General features: G+C 32.1%; 1 protein-coding gene across 1 annotated transcript; it reads left to right on the forward strand.

Annotated features, from left to right (window-relative positions):
- The first annotated feature begins 6,267 nt into the window (after nucleotides 1-6,267).
- LOC134706964 (mitoguardin-like) lies at nucleotides 6,268-18,858 on the forward strand. Its single transcript, XM_063566362.1, has 13 exons — nucleotides 6,268-6,356; nucleotides 9,006-9,246; nucleotides 10,050-10,226; nucleotides 10,833-10,924; nucleotides 11,364-11,585; nucleotides 12,214-12,326; nucleotides 12,700-12,772; nucleotides 13,959-14,045; nucleotides 14,395-14,493; nucleotides 17,121-17,255; nucleotides 17,621-17,674; nucleotides 17,969-18,085; nucleotides 18,592-18,858. Exons 2-13 carry the CDS (start codon nucleotides 9,039-9,041, stop codon nucleotides 18,727-18,729), a joined length of 1,515 nt encoding a protein of 504 aa, XP_063422432.1. The 5' UTR covers nucleotides 6,268-6,356; nucleotides 9,006-9,038; the 3' UTR covers nucleotides 18,730-18,858.
- The last annotated feature ends 2,821 nt before the right edge of the window (nucleotides 18,859-21,679 follow it).

A 21,679-nucleotide genomic window follows, 5' to 3' on the forward strand; every position in this document is an offset into this window, starting at 1 on the left:
ATCTCTATATTTTATGTTACCTTAAGTGGTGCTAAATTACTGAAATTTTCACAATTTTAGCAGTTTAGTTAAATTTTAGACGGTTTCCGTCTTAAATGAAAGGGGCCGCATTCATGTTCATTCATAATATTGAAATGTAAGTTGTATGTGATGATATTACATAACATATATAAAGGTTGAGGATGAACACAGATGTGGCCACTTTCAATTTTGACAAAACCATCTGAAAAGTGACATTTTTTGGCATATTTGTTAGATTTTCATAATTAAGCTTGAATCGTAGTGTTTTTAATGACTAAATCAGTAAAAATCTTTCACATAAACTAATTGAATCAATTGAAATAGACACTTAAGTGTTTAAAAAATTTCCAGAATCTTTTCGTCAGATGAACCTGAAATTTGAGGCCAAAAATCAGCCTTTACGGGACCTACTCCTTTATCTATTTGGTCCTAAAGCTGATCCTTTTTTCATCAAATTCTGTATTGGTTTTCATATACCTACATACTGGTGTATGATAGAGTTTTGTAGATCTTGATGCGGTTACTTCAATGGAATTTTTTTCCTCAGAAATCATACAAAGAATATTAATTAAAAGAATTAGGGACAATAACTTGACAGTAAAACAACCCACTAACAATCCCAATTTAAAACAAAACAATTTTGAAAAACTAATCTGACGTGCACCAACAACAACCACTGAAAAAACTGACTTTGGACATGCACTAATGTTAAACATGTATGTGAGCTCTCAACCCTCCCCTTATCCGATACAGTGGTGTTACAGCACAACAGAAGATCAAGCTGTAAAAAAGAGAAGCAACTGACTTAACTCAAAAAATTGTTCCTAGGTAGAAAAAATACCAACTTATAAACAACGGATATAAAAAAGAAGATGTGGTATGATTGCCAATGAGACAACTATCCACAAAGCCCAAAATGACACAACCTTGATATAGTGCACATTGAACTGCTTACCCTTCAAAAGAACTTGAATTCTCCTTATTTTCAAAAGAGTCTGTGTTACTTTAGTTTGTTTGCTGCATAATGTTTTAGCTTTTTAGTAAACTGCCAATAAGGTCACATAACCATTTGCCATCATTAATCTTTCAACAAAAATTCTCTAAAACAACGGGGCTAAAAGTTAAAAAACATTATCCTGAATGTTTCTTTCGGGTATTTAGTTTTAAAATCATCCATGAATTTGATTCAACAAACGTAATCTCTATTGCTAAAAATATCATTCACTCATCTTCTTCGTGTCTGTCAGCACATAAGGCCTCATCTAGTACACTCCACATTTGCCTGTCTTTTGCCTTCTTAATCTCCTTCCATGTTTTCCTAAGGTCTTTCATCTCAGTTTCTACCATTCTACGCCAGGTCTCTATTTGCCTCCCTCTTTTTCGTCTACCATCAGGTGTCCTTCACAAAGCAATCTTGGTGATATCATAATTTCCTTTTATCAATACATGACCAATCCATTGCCATCTCTATCTGTTTCAATACAACACTGATTGGTTTTGTTGGTTATGGTATTTGGCCATAATATATGTTTCAGATTTTCCTCAAGCTGATGTTATGGAATGAGGAAAGCCTGTTCATGTCTGATTGGATAATTCCCCAGCATTCTGTCCCATATAGAAGGACTGATTTAACTAAAAATATGCCATGTGATTGAAATGCAGTTTTTGTTTTAAAACCAAACTTGTGTGCAAACAAGATGCGGCATCATGACAGATCTAAAAAGAAATCCTGCTACAATGCAACATTATCAAGCAACAGTCTAAATAATAAATCCTCCGATTCTTACAATCCAAAACAAATTGGCTTTAAAACACAGTTTAGCAGTAAATGTTTGGTGAGATAAAGATAGAATGATAATTTCAGTTTGAAGCCTTTTTTATTAGGTCAAGACGAAATTATTCATGATATAAAACCGCAATTGACAAAACTTGAAAAAAGGCTTTGTATGACCTGATTTGCGAAGTGTAACTTTTAGGGGAAAATCCTGCCTCTTTATTTACGCATACCAACAACGCTAGTCTCTATAGTAAAACAACAAGGGTTAAGAGTTCCAGCTTCACAGCGTCATTAGTGGAACCCGAATATTCCCCTTGGCAACTAGTAACAACCCTGTGAAATATAGAATTTTGATGAATGACAGTGTCCCGTGAAGGTCACTGTGATGGTGACCGTAAAACTCTTAAGGAGATGACCCAAACTTTACAAACGCGGAGAAACCGTTGTTCAGTTACTTTTTGTAAGCAGAAACCATATTTCAGGAAAATCCAATTATCAGAAATACGAAATGCGCTGAACTATCGTGCGAACAGCGAAATATATACCGCAAATGTAGGGGTGCTGGATAGTTCCTAGATTTACAAATGAAATAATAAATAAGAAAGTTTAGAAAAATAGAAGAAGAAAAAATGATAACTTTAGATGAGCCTACCCTTGACGTTGTTGGGGATGTCAAGTTACAAATCAATACACGAACCAGACATAACTGCATATTTGGGATTTCCTTTATTTAAAATTCAGTGGGATAGTCGCCAAACTTTGAATTATTCAGTGAGAGAAGACAATGTGTATACAACTGATGGTGATATAACGACTTGCGTGTTCTGAAATTACAACGAACATGATTGTATGACTATTGTTTCAAGTTCTTAGATTTTAATTACTTCATTCTGAGACTTCTGTGTTATATGGTAGTTTCATACTCATTACACAATAATTTGACATTAATTTATATCAAAATAAGAAAGCCTTCTTTACATGACCTACATCTAGATAACAGGCATAGTTGAAATTACTGAACCATTACCACAGGCACTTGTCTCAAATTTTTTTTCCCTATATACCTTAATATGTTAAGGTATATATAGGAATTATTTTTTTGAGACAAGTGCCTGTGACCATTACGGGAAGGAAGGTTTCAGATTACAGGCTCTTGTTTCTGATATTTTTTACCTACATGTATATACCATAGTTACAAATACCTAATTTTTTTTCAGAAACAAGTACCTGTGGTTCATACTCTATAATAGTCCTATATCAAAACAGTACGTAAGATTAGTAATCACATTTCGAATTCTGAATTCCATCTCAAACGGTCATCAAAATAGGCAATAACTACTAGTATACTATTCAATATGTGTTGTTATTTGGATCTAAATTAATTTAAAAGTATTTACGATAAATTCAATAATTTTATTCTGAAAACGGCAATAAAATAGTTTCGAAAAGTGGGCCGACCAATACGATATCTAGAAGAAAGCATGAAAGGGACTCAAAAGATACCAACGGGACATTTTAACTAATAAGTCGAAAATTAATAAACTGACAAAACCATTGTTGAATAAGACAAAACATGATATAGAAACCTAAAGATAGAGCAGTACGAACCCCTCCAAATCTGAGATTATTCTCTGATGCTAAGGGAGGGTAAGCAGATCCAGCTTCAATCGTGTTGATCATGTTAGTAAAAATCTGGTGATAGAATTCACGAAGGAATTATTTCAACTTCATTATTTGAAATAATAGCTTCCTAGCAGCAACCATTTTTGTCGAGCCTGCGACTTTTGTCGCAGAAATCTCGACATAGGAACAGTGGTCCGGCGGCGGCGTTAGCTAGCTTCTTAAAAACTTTATATCTCAGAAGGTGGAAGACCTGGATGCGTCACACTTTGTATCAGAGTCATATAATACATGTATTATATGTATCTGTGTGTATATAGATGCCTTATGTTGCGCGAAGTTTCCACGGTCAGTCACATGTCAAATGTCCTTGACATCATTTTCATGGTTTGAAAAATTAATATTTTTTTTGTAATGTCAAATTCTCTGTTATTATAAGTAATAGGATAACCGCTATATTTGATATGTAAGTACCTTGCAAGGTCCTCATCCCTGTCATACTGTTTTCACTTGTAAGATGTACATGCATTTCTTTTTTGGTTATATGACCTTGGCCTCAATTTCATGGATCATGTTAAGTTTATGTGATAGTTGTAGTAAAGCTTTATATTTAGGATTATCAACAATATCAATGATTAGTAAAGAAGGCGAGACATTTCAGCGTGTGCACTCTTGTTCGAGGGAATACAAGCCCTAGAATATCGTTTAAACTGGTAGATATTTTTTGTAGATATATATATTCGGCCGTTAGTTTTCTCGTTTGACTTGTTTTGCATTGTCATTTCGGGACCTTTTATACCTGACTATGCGGTATGGGCTTTGCTCATTGTTGATGACCGTATGGTGACCTATAGTTGTCAATTTCTGGGTTATTTAGTGTCTTGTGGAGAATTGTCTCATTGGCAATCATATTATTACCACATCTTCTTTTTTATTTGTACGAAAGCACTGTTGGAACTTTGCTTTATAAATATCAAAAAGTTCGTTTAAATCATTTCTTTTGACCTTGTTTTTTTGTTGGTTTCCAACCGACCCTTATTTTCAATTTCTGTATGTAAGTTAGGATATGAGTTAGACTTAACTGTATCTCGTGTATCCTTTATCTCGACATGATAGATGCGTCCAATATAGTTACCAAATTATGTGTGTTATTTGGTGAGAGCACACCATCTATATAGAGGAGGGTGAAGTTTAGTGATATTGATAATTTCTTAAGTTAACTTACTGTACGAAGTCAGCCTGATATGAGTTATGGAATAAGGAACCAAAAGAGGTGCACAGTTGGTTCCTATGGGAAGGCTTGTTTATAAAAAAAAATAATGTTCCCCAAAAGATTATTTAAAAACATCACTAACACATAAACTTCTTCCCAAATGCAAATAAAAGATACATACATGCAGTACACGCATACAGGGACATACAATGCAAAACATATATCAATAAGCAAGTATACCAGAGACATATAATTCAACAAGCCTCTGGTAATACTAAATAAAAATTAAGCAACACAACTTCTGATTGATAAAAAGTCAAACAAAAAGTTAAACTCGATCTTTTAAGTTCGTGGTTTTGGAGTCAACCATTTATGTACTCAAGTACTACAGCTATGTCGGTAAAATTTCATATTGCTTCACTGTTCGGAAACTTTAAGGACAGGGTCACTATGTTAAGTAACAATTTTCACAAAAAGATGCCCACAACGCACAAAACATTGACGAAGTGCTAAATCTAATTGTATAACGATAGATGATAAAGTTACATTTGTTTGCATCAAAAAGAAATTAAAACATAAATTGGGATGGAGCACATTTTTATTCGTGACTAACTAATTTTACCATTAACCCTTTTTATAATCTTAATAGACATTTTTAGCAGTATATTTTTAAATAGAACAAAACGACACCACGAACTACATAACAAGCTCTTATCAAATAAAAACTATAAAACAACCAAAATAAATGCGTACCCATACACTGACAATTAGATAAACAAAAGAACATATAGTAACATGTAAATGTGAAATAAGGAGATGCTATAGTACGATTGTGTATGAGTCAACTAAATGAGGCGGATTAAAGCAACTATAGGCTACTATATTGCCTTCAACAACGAACACAACCCATATCTAACATTGAGTCATAGGCGGATTCAGGGGCGCACCCTTTTTGCAGTGAACATTTTGTTCACTGAAACATGACTGGAGCGGGCTCCCTCTGAGGGTAGTCAGTACCCCCCCCCCCCCCTTTTGAAAATTTCTGAAATCGCCATATGAGGCTCCAACATAAACAAAAATGTGAAACAATTGAAAAAAAATGGCCTTGTTTAATTTATGACAAAAGCCTGATTCTGCAAAACAGCGGCAGGATTCACATCTGCATGATTAAGTTACCATTCCGGTCATTTATCATTAACTTGTTTAACGATCTTTAATGGATGCTGCTGTAATATAAAATATTGTCCCACATGAAATATTGTCTGTCGGACAAAGTTTCATATAAAATATAGTCCACTGACAGTATTTCATAATGAAATATTGTCTGTCGGACAAAATTTCATATCATGAAAATATTGTCCACTGAAGTGGTCCACTGACAGTATTTCATAATGATATAGTGTCTTTGTCCATGAAATTTTGTCACCTCCTTCTGGACAATATTTCACTATGAAATTCTGTCAGTGGACAATATTTCATATGCAATTTTGTCCGACAGCCTAAATACTGGCTTTGAAAATATTTCTTTATCAAATTAGTACACAATTAGAAATAGTACACAAGCTGTCAAGCATGCATCATGCACATTTTTAAATTCATAAATTCAAGATGTTAATGTTATTGATAGGGCGCTTTTCCGGAACTGAACGGGCATTGGTACAACTTTTAGAACTAATATAATTACCTCCCCTTTGTCCAGAAAACAAACCAAACGAAATGAAAAAGGTAAAAAAACAAAACAAACAACAAATCTATTGTTATCCGTTTATCTTCATCTTTTGTTTTATATTCATTTACCCCTTAATACATAGAAACAATGAATAAGAAATATACACAATAAATACGAATCAGTTGTTTGATAAGTCAAAACACAAAAAATAAAATGGCAAAATTTACTTATGAATATCCTACCGTAGTCTAAGATCGTTCATCTTGTCAGTTCGTTAGGTATTTGTGTTTGAACTTAACACACGGGGAAACTCCGCATTGATGTCACTACGGTACTTCTGGCGTAGAAAAACAGTGCAAAATACGTTTTTTCTGCACTTTTGAATAAAAAAACATTTCTAAAGGTAAGTTTTCATTGTTGTCCTCAATTATTGCCAAAAAATGCCAATTTTCTAATGCCCGTTTCAATCCCAACTTCCGAATATTTAAAAACATTCTAGAACTTCACAAAATCCCATTTCCGGCCTCCATTGCTTTGTGTACATTCCATTCAGCGTCATCAACCTTGTGGCAGGCAATATAGGTCAAGCAAAACGTATTTTTAGGAATTTAAAAATGACATGCTCCTTACCTCTTTCTCGATTTTCCCGCGGAAAAAGCTCAACCAAAATGAAAGGAAAACTATATGAAAAAACGATGCCCATGCCATAATTTTGAACAGGCATATAGAGTTGGTTAATAAGAAACCATTTACATTTATTTTTCATAGAATTTTCTTTTTATTCATTATAAAAAGATCGATATTCTGACCATCATGACTGTATGTAAATATTCATACAAAATTCCCTTGATGTCAAAAGGGATGGCAAAAAAAGAGTTTTCCTGTTGAATAAAACCCAGAACTATTGCAAACTATTTTGAAGCAATATCCCAGAAAGAAATAACGTAATTGCTGTAGACTGAAAAATCCCCTAATTGACAGTAGAGCAATTTGATTGGATATAACGAACTGACATCACGTGATTTTGACGCCATTGAAATTTTAATGTAAACAAACAAGGTCAGAAGGTTCCGTATGGGACATCATTGTACATTTAGTTACTGACAAACAATTACGAGTTATCAAGCTTGCCAATGCATGGTTATAAAAAATTAAAGCTAAGTCTACAGAAAAAAAAAGAAAAAAATAGCCTTAGTATAACGACTTATCATTACACCTGGATACCAGAGACATATAATACAACTGTATTATATGTCTCTGTGAATACTTACCTAAAATCGATGTTGATCTACCCAGGTTTCTTGATATTGATAACTAATTAAAAGCATGTTCCTGCATACTGGACATGCCATGTATACACCTTATCGCTATTTATTCCATTCTGGATAAGTTCTAAAATTACACAACTTTTTCATCCAGTTGAAACTATCTGGGACCCTGTTTAAATAATGGTCTGGGGTTGGAGGGATGCTGATCCCGAAATCCTGAGGTCCTGAATTTAAAAACAATTAAATCCCGACATAAAGAAATCTGAAAAAAGAAATTCCCGGATCCCAAAAGGGTCAATCCCAAAATCCTGAGCTTTAAAACGCCCAATCCAGGAGTCCCGATAAAGGTCTTATCCCCCTTCAATAATGCACCATGCATGATATTTTTTTAATGAGACCTGTTTTACTGTTCAAACTATCAAAAATACTTCAAACTAAATATATTTTTACTTCAATTTTAATTTCGAAAAAAGTGGATCATAATCTTTCAAAGTTTACTAATGATCACTTTCTAAAGTTTTTCTTCCCTCAGCTCACTACTGTTGACCTCTATTTTTTGGAAGCCTGACCCAAACTTGAAGTTGTATAAATGACTGTTTTCCCCGGATTGGACTAAATAGTGATAAGGTGTATTGATTATTGAACTTGTCGCTTCCTAAAGACACATCATGTGGTTGCACTAGTTTAATCCTACATTGAAAAAAACACATGATTTTGAAGTCTAAGCGATAAAGGTGTAAAGTTTAAGATATGCCAAACTCAACAGTAGAGCTTCTTGCCAATGAGACAACAATCCATCCAAGTCACAATTTGCAAAAAGTAAACTATTACAGGTCATATAAAATTGAGAATGGAAATGGGGAATGTGTCAAAGAGACAACAACCCGACCAAATAAAAAACAACAGTAGAAGGTCACCAACAGTATGGTTTTTAACACAGAGCCAGCAAGCTACGTGTACAAAAAAATGTATAACATGCATAAAGGGCCCCAAAATATGACTAGTGTAAAACCATTCAAACAGGGAAACCAATGGTCTACCTTTTATTCTATAAAAAAAAAATGAGAAACAAGATCTTTAGCATGTATGAACCACGTCAACAAACGACAACCACTACATGTATCAGAAATTCTAAAGTTTACAGATACATGTACATGTAAACACAATAAAAGAAACTAAGGAAGCTAAGCAGTCTTCAAGTCGCAATTAAAAAAGCCTTATCTGTAGCTATATCGCATACTGTTATTTTTTTTTCCCCTGATATACATGTATGCCAAACAAACAATGAAGGGATTATTTATATAATTAATTGCCTAGTCATCTGAAATTACTTTTAATCATCATGTTTGATTTACTCTTCACTTCATATTTTTACATCAGTAAATATTTTGGGAGAAAAATGTAATAAACTATATACAAAATGTTTTATTTTATCAGCTCGTGTGAAGTTTAGTCTTGGTAGGACTAAGGATGTCTTCCAAGTGGCCATTGCATTTTCCTGCCATAACACTTCCTACTAATAGGTCTAAAGTGGTGACAACTGTATCATTAGGTCTTGCTATATTGGGACTGATAACAGCATATTTCCGTTTAAGGAAGAAATGCAGTCAAAATGTCAAACGACAGGTTCCTGATGGAAGTGAACATAATAGTAGATTACATAGCTATCTTAATGGAGGTTTGTTTTTAATTTGAGAATCTTAATACAATTCACATATTTATAATTTGACAATTCTATTTGAACAAAAGAAATACCAAACGACATATGACATATGTGGTACTAACGAGAAAAATAAAAAAATCAAATTAACATTATTTATTCAAAACACTTAATAAGATTAGACAAGATCATGAGATGAACCTAATAAAATACCATAAGATTGATCAGGCTCTCATGAAAGGTAAGCCGTTCCTGTTCCTACAGCATGTATAGTGTCAAAAATTGTGTTTGATATTCAACAATATGCATGCATAGGAAATGCTGCCACAAGATGTCTAAAAGAATTTAGTGTCCATCAAATGTTTTTAGATTTCTTGTAGGCTATTTATGAAACAGTTAAAAGAAACAAATTTTGTATTATATTCCCAGTCCTATATTGCACTCACCTTGTATGTCTGTCTGTTGAACAAATATTTGTATCACACTTTTCATTACAGAGAATATGATTTCATATTTGGTCAATTATAGCTTGGCAGTTTCCAGTTAGTAAGGTTTGATAGCTTCTTTGATCTTCTACCTGTTTTCCAAAAGTATGTTTTTGTTGTTTGAATTATTGTACTTGAATTGAGTAAATCAATGGTAGTATAAGCACTCTGCTCTTTTATTTGTTTTGCATGACTATTTTCATTTATACAACAATGTCAATATCATGAATATTCTGGCCTGAGAATTTAAAAACTTTCTCCCAACTTTATTATTTACTTTTGTTACGGTTCACAGCTTTGTTTGGTACATATTATAAGATTTCTATTTGATTGCAGATGTGACAACAGGTAGAGGTCATCATGCTGAGAGTCCATCTGGTAGTTCTACACTATCTAGATTTAACAAGACACAGTTTGGTTCAATGTCCAGTTTGGCTGCATCTTCTGTATCCACAGTAACACATGCTCCAATAGACACCGGATCATTGTCACCAATACAGCTGTGTCATCTAGGTATATCTTGGCCTGATTTATTAAGATATCCAGTTTTATTTGGAACAGTGTCCACTTACTGGACACATCTTTACTTCTTTGACAGAAATTTGCACTAATTAATCATGTATTTGGGTTTTTTTTCTTAACAAGAAGTTGCAAAATCCATGCTACTGTGGATTCATAATTATTCATTGAATACCAATTTCTTAGGTTGCATGGGAACATGTTCAACAAATGAAAATTTTCTGTAGGCTTTGTATGCACAAATGGGCACAATCACAAAATCAAATGTCCATGAAAATGCAAATTTAACTAAACTAAAAAAATGAATCCACAGTACAGTGTACATTTTGTACATTGAAAATTAAGTCTACAAGACTATTGGACATGATTATATTATGACAATTGAAATGTATAGATATGCTGTCTACAAAATATTCTAATTGTAGCCTTTTTTTCAAAGTTCCCTGATGTATGTGTATTTGTACCTCAAAATTATGACATTACTCTATTTCAAAAACCCAGAGTCTCCCCAAAAACCTAAAACTAAAATTACTTGCACAATGTGTCTATATTTTGTAAGACTTGTCAATGATCATTACACAGTTTATTTTGTTTTTAAAGGATTTGAAACCTTACAGACAGCAGTAAGTTATTGGGAGGATGCAAATGGGAAATTATTATCAACTGAAGACCAATCAAAACCAGCCATGCACGTAAGTCAGATAATGATGGCTACCCAATTTTCAGAATATATATGTAAGTCACTAAGCAAAAACAGATGCATTTCTTATTGAGACGAGAATATCTGCATCATTATACTTGATATGCTTTTATAACTTTTTACAATATTGAACCACAGATGAAGGGTATGTAATAGCAAAAGACATGGTTCTTCTCACTTATAGGAACTTTTATGACTCTGTTAATCTATTTACATTTTGTTGGTGTAAGACAGTATGATATAAATGCTCGGTGTTAATTTGTTTCATCTTTTTAGAACATAGATATGACAGTTATTTATGTATTATGTCTAATATAATAAAAGAATATGATTCCCAGTGAGACAACTCTCTAACAGAGAACAAATGACATAGCAGTTAATAACTATGTATATTTACACAAACAAGATAATATATTTGTAATGTTTTATAGGATGCAGACACATTAGCATTACATCAACAGTTAGAAAGATTACTGGACTCTTCTTACAGAATGATGGACAGTTATGAACGTCAGTGTGAAAGACAGGCAGATCAAGTAGCATTTGATTCTGCTATTACAGCATTTACAACAGAGATGGACAGAGCATCATCAAAAAGAAGTTTAGACACTGGTTCCCAAAGTGACCAAGATTCATTTGTATCAGCTACAGATGTAAATACAACAAGTTTTAATAGATCTTATAAAATACCGATAAACATGTATTATTTAAAAGCCTTAAAAATTAAATGTATAAGTAATTTCATGCCTCTTTATTTTAAACAGTATTTATCAATGAAAAATTACAAGATATATTACAATGATACATAACGTTCAAAAATGGGATTCGGAAACAAGTTTGGAAAATCTTTTATATATCTTTCTCCTCAAAAAACAATTTATTTAACATACAATATTACATGCCAACAGTATATTCAGTGTATGGTAGAATATGATAAATTGAATAAATACACACACACACACACACAAAAAATTCAACAAATAAAAAAAAATAAAAAAAGGAAAAAATATGAAACAGTCAACTCTATATCTTATTGAGTTTAATTCATAGTATATCTGAGAAATGTATATATTTTTTGAAATTTATTATAACCATAGCAGATGTCATTTTACACTATGAAAGATAAAGAATTTAACAGAAGTATTTGAAAAATTGAATTACTATACTTGATTGATTAAATACAATTTAAATGATAGGTTGAGTAAGTTTGCACTGAGAATTCCATCTTACACGTATACACAGCAGTAATAATACAATTTACTTTTTATAACTTACTTGTAGATGGCCAATTTAGCAGATTTAGACAATCATAGAGAAATGTTCCAACATCTACCATTGTATGAAGCAGGTCTTTTAGAATTAAAACATGGAACCATAACATGTAGAACACTCAGGTATAAAATTGTTTATTAGAGGATGCAGATAGAATTTGATATTTCACACAAAACTCTTAATTCTGTACTGAGTAACTGTTACAATACTCTCACTTATGTGCCTATGTATAAACAAAAAAGAACACTAAGGTTTTAAACCAATAATAATATCTCTGTATACATGCTATGAGTTATAGGTAATCATTCTAAAAATAAAACAGGTGTTTTAAAAGTTTCTCTTCATTCTGCCTTTCCTAAAAATCTGTAGCAATGATATGATTTAGGTCTCTTATTATTGGACAATACACATTACACATCCCTTGTTGAACCATAGAAATGGTACTGCTGTAACCACAAAACAAGAAATGTCTGAAATTCTGAAATCTTTTTTTAGGACAGAAATGACACATTGTTTGTCAGACACAGAATTTCTTGCCAAGCTGCATTGTCTGAGATTGGCACTTGAGGTAATGTAGGTCTAAATAGCATTTTTTTTTTAAATAACTAAGATTTTATATCAATTCCATTGCAATAAAGAGGGTTATTCTGAAAATAGAATTAATAAATAAAAAAGTAGGATTAAATCACAGTGTTCTAGCCAGGATTTGAAAAGGGGAGGGTGCTAGCCAGAAAAAAGGGCAATTTTATGGAAAGTTGTCATTGAAAAAAGGGCAATTGTTTATAAAGTCTCATGATTAATTAGCATGCACCCTGTTCAAACTTTGTAACTAGAACACTGGATCATATTCAACTTTCAGTATGTTCCTCGAAGAGGGTCTCATTTGGGGGTTTTGATCCCAGATCCCACTAACTTTTTTGACAGGTTAGTATCCCACTTACACTATGTACATTAGCAATTCTCATTTTTATGCCCCACCTACGATAGTAGAGGGGCATTATGTTTTCTGGTCTCTGCGTCCGTTCGTTAGTTGGTTTGTTCGTCCGTACGTCTGTCCTGCTTCAGGTTAAAGTTTTGGTCAAGGTAGTTTCTGATGAAGCTGATTTCCAATCGGCTTCAAACTTAGTACACATGTTCCTTATGATATGATCTTCCTTATTTTAAAGCCAAATAAGACTTTTGACCCCAATATCACAGTCCAATGAACATAGAAAATGAAAGTGTGAGTTTCAGGTTAAAGTTTTGGGTCAAGGTAGTTTTTGATGAAGTTAAGGTCCAATCAACTTGAAACTTAGTACACATTTTTCCTATGATATGATCTTTCTAATTTTAATGCCAAATTTTATTTTTTAACCAATTTCTAGTTAAACGGTCCATTGAACATGGAAAATGATAGTGCCAGTGGGGCATCCGTATACTATGGACACATTCTTGTTTTTGTAATTTCCAGTGTCCCGCTGGACTTCATCTCCGGTTTTCCAGCACAATAATTTGACTTTCATGTGTCACGCTTACAAAAAAATTGGCAATTCTGTGTCATGCTTCGACCCTAATGAGACCCACTTCCAAATTGTTTCAAATTACATAAAACACTGTTGATAACTATTTTAAAAGATTGAATTACTAAATTAATTGATATGCAAGCTGCATATTGACCCTCTTCTTTTTAACTGTTTGAATGCAATTATGTTTATAAATTTTGCAGGTAGACCGTAGTCAAATACTTATTCTGTATTCTATTTTAATCTTTACAGATTATATTTAGTAACAGTTCCAACAAAGAATATTTCACTAGAATGGGTAGACAGATAATTGGTGATATTCTTGTTAAATCTGAAAGAGTAAGTGAAATCAAGATTTAAATTTACATGTACATGAATGATACGGTAATTCAAGCTTATAAAAAATAATACCTGTCCTGAAATTCATATCTTTCAAATTTAGCATAGATTGTTATCTCTTCTTTTAGTATGTGTTGAAAATTTAAACTCATCCTTAATAATCTAATTGACTTGATGAAAAGTTGACATGATTGTAGTCAAACTCACAAATGTACATGTATGAAGGCAAATAAATAGTTTGTCTCATAATTTTATTAAAAAAGGATCTTCCAATTAGAACCTTTTTGAAGTTATCACTATTACTTGTTGTTTATGTTTGCAATACATGTAATAATACTTTACATTTTAGGATCCTGAAGAATTTTTTGTTGCCTATGATGAAATGATGGATTATGTATTGAAGTCATCTAACTGGCCACAAATGGAAGAAGAATTGAAAGGTAGAGGGGTACGTATGATGTATGGTAGTTATTACAGTGCTTATCCAGTGACCTTTGGGGTATCACATTTGCAAAGACCAAAACAGTTTACCAAATTGCAGTCAGATTTCTACTCCAACTAACTGATCAACTGGTAAAATATTTTCTCTAATTCTATGGGAATTTATCCCTTTCCGAACCCATTGTATAAAAAAATTTAATCAACGTGTGGTTGCTGGTGATCTCAAAAGATCATTGGATGATTTTAAGGGTCATGACCTTTTCAGCTAACTGGATGAATCACAATATGATAACAGGTGTTAATGAAATTGACAACTTCGTGCAATGTGAAAGGCACTCGAAGGGGATTTTCGGTTAACAAAAAAAGAAAATTTCTTTTTAATCATTAGAGAAACAGATTCTTACATAGTTACTCGTTGATTATCGGATTTATCCAATCTCGATAGTTAAATTATCAATTTTAAAGTCCTCGCCGAGGCGGCTCGGACTTTAAAATTGATAATTTAACTATCTCGATTGGATAAATCCGATAATCCACTGGTATCAATGTAAGAATCTCTATTTAGCAGATTGCTCAAGTGAAATGTTGTTAGTTTGAAGTGAGTGCTGTAAAATAAAAAAGTTATACTTACCATCCAGATCCAGTCAGTTGATACCTTTGTCAATCATTTCTAACACAAATAATATCTTACTATAGTATGAGTCACTGAATAAAATGGTCTAATTTTAACATGGAAACTTCTATCATAAATAAATATTATAAATGAATAGTTCAAAACATTGTTTTGTAGGTGTATATTTTATAGCTTTGTCTTCTAAGAGAAAGTTATTGTGCAATTGTGATTCGAATAACATTTTCTATGCAAATTACTGATCTGCTGTCATTAAAGGGAAATAATTTATATTGAGTTCAAATGTACACATAAAATTTAATCAATGATACGAGGCTTATGATTTTGCCTACAAAAGATTCATAAAAAAAAATGAAATGCAAAATTAGTATGAAATTGAAGGGCATGCATGTAAAACACAAATTAGAAAGGTTTTGCAAAATACTGCTTATAAGATATCTTGTACTCCTTGGTAGACAATCCTTTATACTTTGAACAATTCAACATTTTGCAAAACAGCTGTTAATTGTCTTTCATCATTAAATAAGTTTCATTGTTCGTTTTAGAACAGAGGATAAAAGTTAAATAATAACAGAAATAATGTTACAACAAATTAAATGGGGAAATTTGATATTTGTCAGACAGAACAAAATTTTGCTGATTATTTGTAATGTAAATTATTTCCCTTTATTGCCAGCAGATCAGTAATTTGTATACAACATGTTATTCGAATCACTATTGCACAATAACTTCATCTTAGAAGACAAAGCTATAGAATATACACCTACAAAACAATGTTTTGAACTATTCATTTATAATATTTATTTATGATAGAAGTTTCCATGTTAAAATTAGACCATTTTATTCAGTGACTCATACTATAGTAAGATATTATTTGTGTTAGAAATGATTGACAAAGGTATCAACTGACTGGATCTGGATGGTAAGTATAACTTTTTTTATTTTACAGCACTCACTTCAAACTAACAACATTTCACTTGAGCAATCTGCTAAAATATTTTACCAGTTGATCAGTTAGTTGGAGTAGAAATCTGACTGCAATTTGGTAAACTGTTTTGGTCTTTGCTAATGTGATACCCCAAAGGTCACTGGATAAGCACAGTAATAAGACAAAAAACCTTTGGCTCGATGATGTGCATCTGAAGAAAATATGCCATGTTGATATATAAAAAGAAAAACATTAACAAAATGTTTCATCCTTCTCCCCATTTACAGTCTATGTATGATAGATAAAAGCAAATGGTAAATACATAAACACACCAGCTTAAATACATGTGTTCAGTGGAGCCTTGTTGTTCATTATAGATTTCAAGTTATTTGAATGTGAATTTTGTTTAGATTATTATATAAGTTGGCTCTCAATAAGCTTCTGTCATGTTTACTGTAAACCAACTTATTTTTGCAAATACTTTATTTCATGTTTGGCACTTTCTTCAAACGACCATTTTGCAGCAAATTAATTTGTGATTTTCAGATGTACTAAATGCATTCAAATAATGGGAGAGCCAAGTTTTATATATTTGCTACATTTTTCTACCCACAAAAGATGCAAAAATTAATCCCTCATGGAAATTTGTTTGTTTAAAGTACAGTATGCTGTTTTTAGCAAAGCTTGTAGGGGTGGATACATGTTTCTTATTGTATAATTGATCATAATTGGCAAATTACTTCATATTTTATAAAAGGTCAACTATTTGACAAATACTTCACAGCCGATCGTGCAAGGGCTATATAGCCTGTCAAGGACGTTAAAAACTTCCCTTTGTAGTATTACTTCACATTTTATAAAAGGTCAACTATTTGACATTTGCCTCACATTTTATAAAAGGTCAACTATTTGACATTTGCTTCACATTTTATAGAAGGTCAACTATTTGACATTTGCTTCACAATAAAAGGTCAATTATGTCACAATTTATGAAAACAATATTCTTATGTTAAATAATTATTGTTTGACAATGATGTTTAGATATTTCAGACTTCAATGAATTTTTTTTTTGTAGGTAAAAAGTTTTACATTTTATGATGTTGTATTAGATTTTATTTTGATGGATGCTTTTGATGATCTTTCCAATCCACCCTCATCTGTCATTACAGTAGTACAGAATAGATGGCTCTCAAATGGATTCAAAGAAACAGTAAGATATCTTCTTTTTGAATGAAAGAAATCTTATTTCTGAAGCAATTTTAATTTTGTAATGCTACTTGATTCCTTCATAATCAGTATCGCAATAATAAGAACTTGCATTCTGATATAAATGTACGCAAAAACTTCTGAATTGACAATAAATGATTGCATTAAGTTTATGGATAACATATATAAATTAACAAAGTGTTTTGGGGACAGATATTATTTTTTACAAACTAAATAGCACTACATTCCTATTTCTTTGTAAGTAAAAAAGTTTGATCTTTTAAATAATACAAAAGTTGGTCTATGATGGAGAGTTGTCTCATTTGCATTCATACCACTTTTTCTGATTTTCTACATTCAATATTTCAGGCTTTATCAACAGCAGTATGGTCAGTTTTAAAAGCCAAAAGAAGAATGCTCAAAGTAAGTAGATTCTTATGAAATTTCAGTTATCTGCTAATATTCTACCTTCTATATAATTCTTTACATTTAGATCATTGAACGTTGTTAACTCAATATAGCATAGTCTATTGAATTATCTATCGCATTCTGTAGATACCTTGCAGTAGAAATGTATCACACATGAATTGAAATGATAAAATTTAATTGATTTGGTAATTTTCCTAGGACTTTTGAATTTACAGGGAAGAATTGATATAAATCATATACAAAGAATGGTGTTTCATTACTAATTGCTGTTATTATATTTTTAAACAGGTGCCACATGGGTTCATTGGCAGATTTTACAGTATAACAGAGCATACAAGTCCAGTATTAGCTTGGGGTTTTCTGGGACCAGATTCACCATTAAAGGAAATATGTCTCTATTTTAAAGTAAGATTTTATGATTTTTTTGCACATTGATCAGAAAAAAATTCAGAAAGATCCTGTTTGATTCATAATAAAAAAATTGAAATGCAAGTTTTAATTACTACGATAATAATCCTGTCACATTTTTGGCAATAATAAAAACATTGCAATAACTTCTGAATTTACAGTATATCTTTAATGTATTTTTGAAAGTACTTTCATTTATCAAGAAGTTTTTAGTGTTTCAAGTATTTGAGAAAACCAAAATTTGCTAGGCCAACATAAAACGTGGGTTTAACTGTCAACAAATGAGTTTTCAATGTCGTAAGGCAGAACAGCCAATTTTGTGAATAAATGCCATAAAAGTAAGATATACTGTGATTATAGTGGTTTACAATAGATAGGTCATCATATCAGAATTTATTTCATTAAACAGTTATGTTAACGTTAATAATGTATTTAACTTTCTGGAAGTTTCCTGTAAGAATTATAATACCAAGTAATATAACACTGCATTTTTGTTGTTGTAGGATTTAGTGTTAGGGTTCATCTGTGATATATTTAGTTTTGAGAAAAGCCGTTACACAACACTCGATGACTTAGCAGAGGACATTGTCAGACTTGGCAAACAAAGATGTGAGGATGCAGCTATTAAACTAGCAACTTAATAATTAATTTATATTTTAATACTCATACTTTTTTCAGTCTAACTGACTTTTCATGCATTTATTATTATATATTGATCCATTAAATGGACTAGTTATTAAAAAATTAACTCTTGGGGTAAAAAATACTTGCTGGTTTGTCAGTGAGTATAATATAGACACAAGGTAGTGGATTTTCAAAGTGTCACTATAGTGAGAGTGTCTATATTCTCTGTTTTGATATTTTGTAATGGATTGCTAGTGCATTGCTGTGATCATATACAATGACAGTTTATAATGATTTCATTAAAACATCCTGTAGAATCCATTATAACATTTACAGTCTGCCACTACAAATTTAAAGTTTGGCTTGCTATCTTCTTAAGGTGGCTCGGCCCTTTAACAATGCGCATATTTTAACGCATGTTTCTTACGACGAGTGCCTTGGAAACGGTCGTTTTCAGGGGTCTTCTCAAAAATAGCTTTGACGACCTTGGAACGCGGGCGTGTATGAAAGCACCCTTGACGATGTAAACAAGTGATGCAAAACGTTCTTCAAAACAGGAAATACGAACGGTCAGAAATTCAGAGTGCTTTCTTCATTTTTCGCATAAAAGACTAAAAGAAGAGAAATATACGTGATTTAAGCATATTAACATTAAAAAAAAAGAATATATAAATACTGACAAAGTCACATGTATGTCTGCGTCGACGGTGCCGCTTCGCTCCAAAAACGCATTCTCACCTTACACGGTCCATTTCGTACCATATTTTGAATTAAATATCGGTTGAATATTAAATGATGTCTTGGAGATTTATTTTTGAAAATGTTTTGCCCATGACGCAATGATAAACTTTGAACAAATAATAGCGATGTAAACAATTGCATGTCATCGTACAGCTTTCAAAAGCAGGTATAAACCCCGTATAGTATGCTTTAAAGGCATTGGGGCGGGTACTTATCAAGATATCCGTTTAGCGTTTTGTAACAGTTTGTTTCTGTCATAAATCTCTTTAATATCTTTATTTCCAGTTATTTTATGGGTTTAATTATTCCCGATAATGCGATATATTTTTACACTGCAACATTTTGTTAATTATAGTTAAATATTTTTTATTTTCCCCAAAACAAATTTGAACATTTTCATTTAAAGATTTGTTTACCTTATCAATAAATGAGCACGAACATCATCTGATAAACTTTCTCGTATCACAATTCCATAATTTCCTGAACACTAGACTAAGTCCTATAATGTAAGACCTAGGTGCCAATGTTTTCTATTTTATGATTTTTGTCTATTACTTAATTTGCTTATTGTTATTTTGATGATTTGCAATATTCTGTTGTATCTATCAATATGTCAATCGAGTTCAAATTAAATAAAAAGAAACATCATTAAGTGAATGAGAGCAAGTGTTATTATTATAAAAGACTAATGGATCCAGCAACTTATTTCACAAAAATGATTATTGGTTTTCCTGCAGAAATAAAAGGACACTTCAATAATTGGCTGTTTTCCGCCTTTTCATGAATATGAAAATTGATTAATCGGGGCGGATTCAGCCATTTTAAAAGGGGGTTCCCAATCCGGGACAAAAAGGGGGTGTTCCAACTATATTTTCCCATTCAAAAGCATTGATCGTCCAAAAATGGGGGGTCCACCCCCCGGAACCCTCCCCTGGACCCACCGCTGTCAAAAGTAACCGGGACTGGCCTAGTATTCCGACCTATGATATAATTACTTAATACTGCATGCTTTGCGGAGGACCGCAAAATTTTTGGTTACTTTTAAACTCCGCCCAGTACACAGGAACGCTATATTAGCCGGGCAAATTTTAACTTCTATCTATTTTTGACATGCCTTTTTTAAAAGATAAGATAATAAGGGAAATTCTTGATGATGAAAATAATTATAGTGGGGTAATGGCATTGCGGCAAAAAAATGTGAATGACAATTTTATTTGTGAACACTGATTTAATGGTCTTTGATCTTACCGTGGCAAAGAAATGTATAACTAATCTATGCGCGATGATAAAAGGAGATGATGTTTTTTTATTTACTTTATTGAATGTCAAATTTTAACTTTGGTGGATAGTTGTTTCATTGCCAATCATACTACATCTGCTTATTTTCAAATCTTATGTTTAACATAGAAATATGACTAATCTGACAGATGATCCCTTGATTATACAGGGTGCTCAAACAGCTGGATGTATACATACGAAGCCTCGTAAGGTCAAAAGGGTGAATTTTGTCTATACATGGACCAAGCATAATTGTTCACTCATTCTTACCAGCACAACAACAACAATATGGCAGTCCATATATCTAGCTTACTTTGCATAACTTACATAATTGATACTTTTCTATATGTTCTCATCCGTCTTATGTTTGAAATATTTGCCAGTGACGATTCAGTATGAACAAATTAAATATTCATTATGTGCAATAAATACAAAAAAGTAATTTCTTGGACTTTTAATTGTTTGACTGTGTGGTATATGGTTTTATTGGTAATTGTACGAGGACATATAAATTGTTATCTTCTATGTAAATTGGTCTCCGGTTTAGAGTTGCCTCATAATCAATGATACCCCATCTTCCTATTTTTATACACAACAAAACGGAGTTAGTCTTGTTTCTTGTCATCACAACTCCTCTCAAACAGAATTTCATGAAACATTTTTAGATAAGGACGTACTATGTAGATGTGCATGTTAACAGGAAATTACGATTCATTTATTTTTTCTAGGAGTTATGCACCTTTGAAATTATTTACTGCAATATAGCACTGTAACAGTTTCTCATCATCTCTCAAAACGCACATTAGAATTTTTTAAAACCTTTTTAGATAATAAGGGCATACTATGTAGATGTGCATATCGACAGGAAATTATGATTCATTTTTTTTCTTATACCATTTGTTTTCTTATTTTATTCCTCCAGTGACAATGTGGGAACTGACTGCCAAA

This window comes from Mytilus trossulus, chromosome 2, assembly GCF_036588685.1.
Source record: "Mytilus trossulus isolate FHL-02 chromosome 2, PNRI_Mtr1.1.1.hap1, whole genome shotgun sequence".
Classification (NCBI taxonomy): domain Eukaryota; kingdom Metazoa; phylum Mollusca; class Bivalvia; order Mytilida; family Mytilidae; genus Mytilus; species Mytilus trossulus.